The 12112-nt window shown below is 36.8% G+C and overlaps 1 protein-coding gene across 1 annotated transcript; it reads left to right on the top strand.

Moving 5' to 3' along the window:
• Positions 1–5: 5 nt before the first annotated feature.
• LOC145498794 (uncharacterized) lies at positions 6–11986 on the top strand. Its single transcript, XM_081478734.1, has 3 exons — positions 6–663; positions 4265–4431; positions 9809–11986. The coding sequence occupies exons 1-3, from the start codon at positions 106–108 to the stop codon at positions 10170–10172; spliced, it is 1089 nt and encodes a 362-aa protein (XP_081334860.1). The 5' UTR covers positions 6–105; the 3' UTR covers positions 10173–11986.
• The last annotated feature ends 126 nt before the right edge of the window (positions 11987–12112 follow it).

Raw genomic sequence — 12112 nt, 5'->3', positions numbered from 1 at the left:
GAAAACGATCGCCAACAACTCTTTTCGTCTCTGTCTTGGCTAGACAAGACGGCTATGCTTAGAAGTGAAGCCTTTTCTTCTTCATCACGTATGTGAAAGGAAACGATGGGCAACGCGCCTTGCTCGAAAAGAGAACAGCTCGATGTAAGCCCCGAAGTTCTTGTTTGTAGGTTGAAAAGAGCTGCATATAAAGGCTCAAAGAAGGATCTTCGTGAGCTCCTTAAACTGGGGGCACCTATCGATGGATGTCACAAGTATGGGAAGACTGCACTCCACGAAGCTGTAAGACACGGACAATTTAGATGCGTCGAAATTCTACTGAACTATCGAGCAAATGTAAATATAGCGACTTATGATGGCCTTACGCCATTACACGAAGCAGCTGAACAGGGCTTTGTAGATTGTTTGACAGCGCTTTTAAATCATGGCGCTGAAGTAAATGCCGCGACCAGAAGTCAGTGGACAGCCTTGCATTATGCAGCGAGAAATGGACACAGAGATTGTTTAGAAGTCCTTTTACAACATGGGGCTAATGTAAATGCAACCGCAAATGGTGGTTGGAGACCTTTGCACACGGCTGTTCGGCATGGACATACAATGTGTGTTGAACTTTTACTACTCTATAACGCTGAAGTGGACCCTCCTTTGGTACCTTCTTGGCGGGTAAGATGTCGCGCTTCGCACGTCTAGTGCGTTTCGCCGTTCATTGATTCGTCGTGATTTTATTGTAGTTGTTAGTTCTTGCAGAGTATCGAATCTGCATGCTGCCCCATGTTTATTAGCTCACTGATATTTTTTTTGTGTGTTCGAGAAGCGCAGTTGGGGGGAGCTGTGAAAGCTATAAATTTTAAAAGGAGGACATGTTTTTGGCGATATGAACCAGTTTCAAAGAATCGTAACATCATTATAATAGGGAAGATTCTAAACTACTGCTTTGATCTCAGAGCGAGTTTCGCTGAGTTTCCCGTTCTGGTAGTGACGATCGAACGAGCATATGTGAATCGCAACTTAACCGTGATTGAACAGTTCTGAGCTGGCCGTAATGCAGTAACCCTATAATTTTAATTGCAGTTACAGAAGTTCTGTTTACGTTTTAAAAAGGTCGTATTCTCCGCAGGAGACAGAAAATTTTCGTGGCATTCGGCCTCCTCAGCAGGCGAAAAACATGGATCGAACGATTCTTTCTCTTTTTGAATCGTTCATCTCTCCCCACAGGCTCAAATCGCTTATTCAAAACAACATTTGACGTGTGGTAATTAATTTTTTGACCGAGTGGTATTGCGTTTCTTTTTGGCGTCGTGTTGAAATCTTTTATGCCGTTTCTAAATGGGGAACACTCTGTTATTTTGGAGAGCTGTTGAATTTTCATTTATCCGTATTTCGAGTCTGGAAGTCGTAAAGACAAACCTCTGTCTCCACGAAGTCTGTGCATATTGGAGTTTCATTGTATTTTGTGACAACCTGTACTAAATATAATCCTTCATATCTTCATACCGCGAAAAAACTTAAGTAGGCTTTGGATTATTTTTCTCTCTACGCATTTCGGCGGAGAATTTTTACCGAGCTGCGTTCAGATATCTGGAATCGTAGACCTCTGGGGCCAATGTTTATTTTTATAGAAACCATTTTGTCTGACAGAAATCATCACACGGTGGCTGTTATTTATACTCCCAATTTATACCTTTTCCTTCAGTATTCACAATTTATGTCATTCTTTGATTAATGGCCAGGGGCCAATTGTGTTCCGTTGAATCTTAGACTTCTTTCATTGGCATCTGGTTTTAATTTACTCGACCAAAGTAGATTTGAAAATACATTTACGCTGTGTTTCGTGTGCACTGTTTGAAGATCCAGATTTTTCGCGGATTTTTCCGAAATGTAGAAACTGTTATCAAGTGTTGTGATTGCAAAGAATGTCTTAAGGTGGGGTTATGCTATATTACTTGCAGTTATTCACGTTTCTAGAGCATGTAATGGTCATGACAAGGGCACTGAAGGACCAAGATTTGTCATTTTCTCCCGACAATATTTCCTATTTCGGGCACTTGGGTATAAATGACAGATATTTTTGTTACTCTTGGGTTAGTAAGGGCCGGAATTTGACTGAAGTACAAGCCGAGGCGCAAGTTTTCCCATGCATCACAAAAGGATGGCAAGATTGTTATCTAATAGCAGATAAATTGTACTGCCATGGTATATGAGTTCCTTATCACAAAGAACGTTCAAATTATGCCAACAATTTCGCCCCCCAGACTGGTCGACCTAACTTTTAAACCTCTACCATATTACTTTTTCACTGTCTGTAGGCTCAAATTTAGTAACAACGTGTTATGTCATTCGAAGATTGAAAGGTAATCAAGACGTCCTAGCAAAAATTCAGTTTACTGTTTCAGCCCTGAGGACATTTACATTTGCTATAACCATTCATCAGGAGGGTTTTACAAGTAATATTTCAGGGTGCTTAACAGCTTTTACCAAGGTTTTATCTTGTGCTGAAGCAATATTGCTCTTGGGATAAGCCAAACTCAAATGAGATTGGTTTGTTTTATAAGCATCCTCTTTCTACTTTAACAAGAATTTTTCACGGTATTTAACTCTGACCATGTGCCACAAGTACGGATGAATTTGCATTTTTCAGTCAGTTCAGGGTCGTTTTTTTTTTTTTTTTTTCGCTAGAACCATCTGCCAGTCTGGCAGGTGAATTAAAAAAGAATTCATTTCTTTCTTAACAAAGTTCCTTGTATTTACATCCTCTCATCAAATCTCTTAGAAACTTGAGTCATTGCTGGAGGTGAAAGAGCCCCTAATGCTGATGATAGTTTCTTCTTGATTGAACTAACCTGCTTAAACTTCCCTGGGGTGAAATTAATTCTCTGACTCGTTTAACACAATGAGTTAATTGCCACAAACACCTTCTCATGCTAAGAAATTAACTTTGTTTAGAACTTGTCACTGCAGCCGTTGATCGCTATGGAGATGTTTTAAACATTTTTATCTTTTCAAGCTTGTTCACAGTAGTTCTGTTTTAATTTCACAGCTTTGACACTCAGATGTGATAACAATTCATAACATATGCAAATTCTTTCAAATACAATTGGGTCAATTGAGAATGAAAATAATTTGAGAATTTATAATAAAGATAATGTGGTAATAATTTTGTAAAAAAGTTGAAACTTTCAACATTTTGAATGATCTTTCAAGAATAACTGATTCAATCACCTGATTTGTTTTGCAAATAAACTTTATTGCCGACATTTTAGCAAGATCTTTGTGGTTTCCCTAGTGAAATGTTAAGGTGATCTTGAAATAGGCAGCATTTAATTTGCAAAAGCATTGCTAATGAGTGGAAAACAGTAAGATATGTTTAGTCTGAACAGCTGTAGAGAGGAAAAAATGTTGTCAAGTGCTTGTCTGTTTCTTGCCAATTTCAGACTGTTTGGTTGTAACACAAACCAGCTGTTACCCTTAAGATATGCTTGCAACGGAGACAAGATATCTGTGTTTTGTACGTTTTAAATTATAAACTAGGCTGTCCAGCGTGAACGGGGCAATACCATATAGCCGTTTGGAACTTAACAGGGTACTTCTGGCTTTGTATCAAATCATATTGATTGGTTTAACAAATTCCTTAGCTTAGACTCTTTTGATAATCTTAAAAACACATCTAGTTTTGTTAGCTGCTGCCACCTTGTATCAAGTTTTTCTTGGAATCCATTTGAATGTTGTCTCTCCTTTTCAGAGCTGTTATCCACATCACTGAGGTTCTCAGTTAACTATTCTTTAAAATTTTTCAGCGTACAAAATGTACTTTGAGAATAAATTGCAATCATTCCTTTCAGATGAACTTTTAGCAGTTTGTTATGTTTAGAGAAAACATCCTTTAGGTCATTTCTGTATGTAAAGGGTCACTATATTGTTAAGCACAGCGGTTTAATCCTTTTTGTGGTTGCACATATGACAAAAGGTTAATTTAATTTGGGCATTTGTATATGGCCCTTTCACTATTAATTATTTCTAGTGTATTTTGCGAATTACTTTTAACAACTGAATGCGGAGTTACAACTTCCTGTTAGCTGTAGATTAGGATCATATAACAAAAGTTGCATCACAATGGATGGGGGAGGGGGGTGGGGGACCACAATAGACCAGCATTCTTGGGAGGTATAGCTGTTCCAGATACTGCAGTCTGTCAGTAGTGTTAATAAACTGATGAAAAAAAACTGGTGAAAAATTGAACCTGTTCTATTTATTGTAATTGTTTTAGATTCTTCAAGTCCCTCTTCATCATGCGGCAGAATACGGGCATTTAGCATGCTTAGAGGCACTGCTTCGGCAAGGTGCTGACGTCAATTCCAAGACAGCTGAAGGATGGACAGCTATGCACTCAGCAGCACTGTATGGACGCACTTCTTGTGTAGAAGCACTAATCAGGTAAGTTATTGAAAATTTGAAACAGTGTTCAGGGGTTTCAGTAATGTTTTCAGCAGGAGGGTAACTGGTTTTCCCGAGCAGGCCAAACGTTTTGAACTGAACTTCTTTATAAGAAAAACTTTCCTCTAGATGGTCAAACCAGGTAGGCAAAACCAACCTCTTAGCTGGTCAATTTTCCTGGTGCCTGGCCCTTAATGAAACCCCTGAGTGTTGCTCAAGCATTTCTACCAATCAAAAATCCATTCCTGGATCTGTTAAGCACTTAAAGCAAATTTATTGTAACTGATAGAGAGATGGAAAACAAGGAATAACCACAGACTACATATTATGCAGTGTTCATGTGCAAAATTTGCAGAACATTTTATAGCATAGTTTTATGACATTACTTAGCAAGCTTCCAAATCTTCTGTTTGAAATCATGTCCTCAGACACATTATTAATGGCTATCAGGAACCTGCTCTCATATCATCAAAGATTTTAGCATTTTCAAGAGGACTTCATTTTTCGAGTGGTTTTCAAAAGCTCAAGTTTGCTATAGGAAATCGCTGTGAAAATTGGATCAGCTTAAGCCATTGTCATCGTCATCATCATCATGCTGATAAAAACCTGATATATTTCCAACATTTTAATACCAGCCAAAATAATATTTATTTTAGTTCCCTTCACTTCCTTCTTGACTGAATAAGAGCCGTGAGAAAAGTACAAATCTCTTTTAGAAGTTTGTCTGTTTAGTGTGTCTTGTGACATGTGAAAGATCATTGATTATTATTTGTGGGAGATCACAAATTTGTCTGCAGCTATCAGCATTATTTACCAAATTTCTTTGAGGTTAAATTTAGCATTTTCTGCAGTAGAATGATCTATTTGTTCTTTGGCTAGTGATGTAAATATTACTTTCGCTACCAGTAAGCAAAAGATTTATCAGCACTCCTGTTAGTACCAGTTGTTCCTGTTAGTATCAGTTATTCCTGTTTTTGTGTATAGTCAAAGCAATCTTGGGAATGTTTCATCACTTGTGAAACATTGTTGTTTTGTGTGACTCGACTAGCTGTTTGTACATATTATTCTGATCCTTTATTGTTTGGAATTTCTTATCAGGCTCGTCAAAAGTAACTGGCAAAAATGACCATCTACATGTACTTTATGATCTCTGCCTGCTACTCTGCTCTCTATTTGTCTTTAGAAAAAGATAACAAGATCAGGCACAAGCTCAAACAATAATGCCCTCTACTTCAAAACTTAGTGATGACCTTGTCTTTTTGTCAAGACTTTTTTTCTCTAGTTCTATTTTTGCATGAATCATCAAGGTTCAAATGTATCACTTGTTTGAATGTCATGTCAGTGAGTAGTAGAGTTCTGATACCCTCTGTCCTTGAAAATAATGCAATTTCAAAACATGAATGACTTCACTATGTGTGTACTAAGTAAGTTAGTGCAACATTTCAGGCCATTTATAAGAAATTTGCCACATGATTTAGTATGTAAAGATCTTGGTGTATTCAGTGTCTATTTCTGTCTCATGTAATTTGCTTGAGTATGCACACCCTTGATTGCCTGAGTCTCAACGAGCCCTGTTAATTAAATTTCAACTATCCACAATACATCCACTTGTTTCAGTGGTCTTACCTATTGGGCATGTCATATCATGGCCACATCCTCATAAACCATCATACCTTCATGTGATCAATGTTTCCACATGTAAGACTGAAATTTTTGTTCAAATCATACACAAACTTTAACATCAATTTGACATTTCCAACTTTATCCGTTTGTGATGCTTTGTCATTATTCTAAATCTCACTTATTGAGCAATTGAGTTCTCTGTTCGTTATGCTACAATCTGTAAAGTTACACATCTAGGGAACAATCAATTTTTCTTTTTTGGTGGGGGAAGAGTTCTCTAAACAAGATTCTTTTTCTTAACTACAGCTGTAGTAATTTGCGCTTTATTTCCTTAGTGACTAAAAACGGGTCATTTGAAACTGCCTTCTTCACATAAATGTAATCTTCTTATTTTGCATTTTCTCCTACTTCTTATGTTCTTGGCAGTTTGTCAAAATGGTATAATATTATGTGTCCCATGTTAGCTCTTTTAGGGAAAGCAATTAGTTTGCTGCTTTGGAAATTTCATGATTTTCAGTGAGGTTTTTATGTTTTTTCTCAAAAAACATTTAGTTCATTTTGAACTCAGATTTCCATTAAAACACTACGTCAACGTACTTTTTCACGTGTGGCACTTGTTTAAACACAGTGCAGGCTACTGTTGAAGCCTTTATCATTGTGCAATAACATTAATTTTGATTTTTTTGTGAATACTTTTTAATTCAACTCTAATGAAACATTTTACTCAAAGTTTAGATTTCCAAATTTGGTTCTAATGGAAAAAGTTTACTTTCACTTTTCACCTTTTAGAATGAAACATTATCAGTGAGAAATTTGGATTTAAAAAGGTGCTAGCCACTGTGAAAAGATATGCTGGTAAAGAAACATTTTACCTACAGTAGCTTGCATGATTCAATGTCTGTTTCAGTATTTAGCAAATTATATCCTTGAGTTCAGGCATGCAAGGTATGTAATCCTCTTTATATTAATATTGCTTTGGTATTCTTTAGCTTTTTTGCTCAGTCACAAAAGTACCAAACTCAAAACAGAAAGGCAAATGTATTTAGCAGAATATTCAGATAAACAGCACAAGAGAAAAGTACTTCTCAATAGCTCTATGAATGGACAGTCACTGGGCCATGATCCCCAGAGGTTTAAAAAAGTGATATGCAATCAATGTACTTGAGGTTTTCTTTTGGAAGTTGAGCAGTTAAGATTTTGTTATTTTACTCTGAGATTCTCATCATATTTACATTTATGTTCGTATAGCCATTATCTTTGCTTATGAACCATTTAGGAACTGTTTACTTTGCCCAGACAGTTTTGTAGCTTAAAATATCAACACGACATGGTTGCATGTCACGTAATAATCCTCAAGTCTCAAGTGGGTGAATTTTCCTTCAGAATAGGATTGTTTCTACAAAGCACTCAGCTTACAAATAAAATAGAAAGGCATCTTTGTAAACATTGCGCTCCTGGTGTTTTGTCGACACTTGAGATTTAATTGAAAAATTTCCCACCAGGCTTTAATGTTAAGCCATTATTAAACCAGACTGAAGGCTATATTTACATAAAGGAGGAAATCGTTTTTGTTTTAATCTGGGAGCAGTGTCAGCTTGGGGTGACAGGGTCTCAATGCATTTCTGGGACAAAGGCATGAAACATGGCACTTTAACAGCAACATGGTCTTCAGCTTGTGACAAAGTCAGCTGATATATATCAGACAAAAAGAAAATGTGCCTCTTTCACACCTTTTTGAGCAGTGGCGACAGATCATTGCCTCACTTGATATTGCTTTGTGTTGTCAGTTATAATTCAAACGTGCAAGGGAAGAAATGTATTGATTTTAAAGAAAACATTTACACAGCACATATTAAGACTTCGGTTTTCTCCTTTAATGTCAGAGCTTCTAAAATTACTTCATAGCGACTCATCTCACACTGTTCAAACTTAGCAGATCTCGTGAAAGAACTCATTCCAAGCTGGGAAAAATGAGAATTGGGCAAAGAACTTGAACACAAAACAAGAATTGACATCTATAGTCAAGCAAACCATTCCCATCTTATAGACTGAACATACGTCATGTAAAATGAGATGATCTGAACATCACTCTTGTGAATTTTCTTGTCATTTGGTGATGAAAATTCCCTCAACATTTACTGTTATATGATAATAAAAAAGCAACTGAAAAAGACATGGGAGCCCTGTTAAATGAAGAGTAATTACTCTTTACTTGAAAAGCATTTCCATAAACATGTACAAGTAGCCCTTCTTTGCACTTAAGGCAAACTTCAATGTTCATTGTCACCATTTTCTTACAACCATTTTGTTTGTGTACCTATTTTCCCACTGGATTCTTTAATAAACGATAAAAATTTAATATTTTAAGAGGCATTAATTAGTTTATCCTAAGTTAAGTAGTTGCCAAGATCTAGGATCTCCCTCAGTGTGATTCATGATAAATTGTTATTTAAGTAATCTGCATATGAGCTGGAGTACTGAGTGAAAGAAACTAAAATTAAAACTGGTGCTATTAGCCTTTGGGAGATCTCTGTGGGTTGTGTCTGTGTGTATGTTTGTTATTTTTTTCTCTTTTTTCATTTAGGACGTTCTTTTCAAAATGAGAAATTTAACTGATTTGTTTGTAAAGTCTTTTGGCTAAATGCAAATGGATATAAACATCTATTATGTCTCTCTGTTACTACGCACACTCTGATTGGCCTCTTTAGCAGGTCATATGCTGCCCTACAGCCTGCTGAAATTGGAAGCTGTTTTTGTCGTCAAACTGTCTGATGATTTATCATCAGGTCTTCTTAACTTTCATGATAATTGTTAGATACGTTTTCTTAATAGAAAAAGGTGTCTCTGAAGTCATTGCCACATGACCTTTTTTTATTCTTGCATGTCTAAGATGAGCTTTTATAAAAAGCATTTTCTTACACCAGTGCATAATGTGATTTAGACAATTTATGTTGGTTTGAAAATTTACAAACCATGTGGATTGTTATTTTCCATTCTCCGGTATGTGTTATCATAATCTAATTATTAAAAGGAATATATGGTTAAAGTTTGTGTACAATCCAAGTGGCCCATCAAGTCGGCACTTGTCTCCAGTTTCAGTAGCATGAAGTGACTAGGAGTATTTCTACTCCCCCCTGGATGGGATACTAGTCCATCACAGGGTTACCCCCAGTGTTAAATTTGCCAGTATCCAGAAGAGAGGCACTTAAGGGTTAAGTGTCTTGCCTAAGAACACAACACAATGTCCATGGCCAAAAAGATGAAACTGTTCAAATTTCGAGCCCAAGAAAAATATATGTAACAGCTACAGTGAGGCCATTACAACAGCAGTATAACTGTTGAGCAGTGCTAATAAAAAGAACTTCAAAATGTTTGGGGTTTTTTGCAACAATGTACAGACTTGACATGCCACCCCTTTGGCATCAGGCCTAAATGATAAGACCAGTCTGAAAACTTAAGTAGAACGAAATTCACAAGTCTGTGGAGTCAAGTGCAGAATTTTGCTTAACTAAAGTAAAATTAAAGTACAGTAAAATGTTGATTAGAACCCATGAGCTTAGTATGGTGGAACACCTCTGCCATTTTTGTAGCAAAGTAGTTCATCTTTAGAAAATCCTGTGGTGCCAATATTGAAAATCATTTATTTAATGACAGTTAAAGGGAAGAAAGTTAAAAATGTTTGGGATTTTTTTGTCTTTGCTGCTGTTTTGATGTACATGTTTGAATGTTTTTATTAACTACTACATTTTTGCAGATATGGGGCAGATGTGGATGCCAAAACTGTTTGTGTTACGCAAGGGACATCTTATAATGATACGCCACTACATTTGGCTGCAAGACACAGTCATACAATGTGTATCAAGAGACTTATTCAGGCTAATGCCAATTTATGGACTAAAAATTGCCTTGGACTTACAGCTGAAAGATTTGTGACTGATTCAAGACTTCGGGACTGGATGGAAAGCATCCGAAGTAGACCGAGATCACTACAATTACAGTGCTCTGCGGCAATCAGAAACTATCTTCAACCGGACAAAACAAAAAATGCTATGAAGCTGCCACTTCCGATGCATCTTCTGAGACAAGTTCTTTTTGAGCAAGATATCAAGATTGTATAGCATCAAATTATAATTATATTACTACTACTACTATGGACAAGAATGCCAACAACAGGCGAAGCCCTGGTTTCTCCGAACTGGACAAATGTAAATGGTGTAAAGCAGCAATAAGCTTGAAACAACTTGGTGCAAGAGAGATTTTTTAAATGTGTTGTCTAAAACGGTGTTGCAACATAGTAAATATTAATAGCAGTAACTTGTTGCGCAGCCTTAATCTGTGAGTCTCCTGTCACTATCACTTATTTTCCGCAAACTATCCATTTGGTATTTTTCAGCAGCTCAATCAAGATCTTAATGCTTACTTCATGTAACAGGCCACAGGTCAATAGCCCATTCAGCTTCACCTCATGGGCTATTGACCAGTAGCCCTCGCAGGCTACGGGTCTAATTGTTAATTAATATGACCACTGTAACTGAGGCCACTGAGAAAATGAAAAGTAATCACTTCAATGCAGAGTAGGATAGAGAATTTAAACTTTTTTTCCAGGTTGGGAAAAAAATTAGCAATTGGCTTGAACAAGTGAAGTTGTTGAACCATGCTACAAGATGGCATTGTTTTGAACACCTCAGTGGCCCTGTTTGAAGTTTGTGCAATTTAATGAGATCAACATCATCTTTTATTGCCATCAGCTGTTTGAATACAAGTTGTTCTGTGCTAAACAAAAACAGGCATGGTGTCCACCAACCATGTCTACATGCTTCTGATATATCTTTTGCTGCATAGTTTTGTACGTTTGTTGCAGTAAGCACGTGTATCTCTCTGTTATGAAACTGATTGACTACTCAGTTCTGCTGGCTGTTTCTTGTTATCACAAGTTGCTGTTTGATTGCATTTTAATCCCATGGAAGACACATAATATCTCGCTTTATAAGCGTCAGTTTACACAATTCTCTATTTTTAAGTTTTTCTATTTTTTATAGCTATTTAAATTTATGTTCCTACGACATCATTCACTTCGAATGACACAATGAAGTTGACTTGTTTAAAAGTCAATTGTATTTGTTTCATGTCACCCATGGTGTTGAACAGGTTACAGCCATCAGATGTACAAAAGAGATTGGCAGTTATGCATGTTTCAGGAAACCATTACACTTAATTAGACCCCTTAATTGGGAAGTCTGTTTGGTTAATGTTGGTATGATAACAAACTTGAAGGTACAGGTACAGCTGTAATAATGGAGAATTCCCTGTATGAGATGCACCTACAGGGAATCATGTTAGTTGTATTCATCATCTTGCACTGGATATTTGATTTGATGAATACAGCTACCATGATTCCCTGCGGGTGCATCTTATAGCGGGATTGGTTTCCAATCGTTTTCAAGACCAAACCCAGATTTGTTGGACATTCACCACTGTCATTAACTGTGTAAGCAGTTTTAGTTTGGTTTTGGTATGAAATCTGATTGGTTGAGCCTATGTCTATCTAGCCAGAGAGGGAACAGAGTATTTTTCAACTTATTCTCTGAATTTACCATCTCTGATGGAGAATAACCTGTTTGTACCGAGTACGTTCTCACCTAGAAACTAGGACAGAGAAGATCACAAGTGAAATCCCTGTAATGCATTCATGCCAATAGTTATCCTTTATTTTTATCTCTTTGCACCCGGAGAGAACTCGATTTTTGACCAGGGCTGCAGGCTCAAACAAGTAAGGACTGGGGCAGAGATGTACTGTGTGCGTTGTCCCCATTTCTTCTCTCCCTTGTCTGCATGACTTAGCAAACAAGTTCTAATAATTATTGGCATTTATAACGTCTACATACATTTGATATACGTCACATATTAAATAAATATTTGTCTCCATTTGAAAGAGACAGGAGAAACATTGAATTGGTACAAATAAAGTAAGACATCTAAAGTCATCTGTGATTTATTTTTGACTGATTTCCATGGCAGTGCGTTCCACCAGTGCGTTGGTCAGCCCATTTTATTCCAT

This window comes from Orbicella franksi, chromosome 9 (genome assembly GCF_964199315.1).
Source record: "Orbicella franksi chromosome 9, jaOrbFran1.1, whole genome shotgun sequence".
In the NCBI taxonomy this organism is placed as follows: Eukaryota; Metazoa; Cnidaria; class Anthozoa; order Scleractinia; family Merulinidae; genus Orbicella; species Orbicella franksi.
This window is presented reverse-complemented; position numbering and strand designations above follow the sequence as displayed.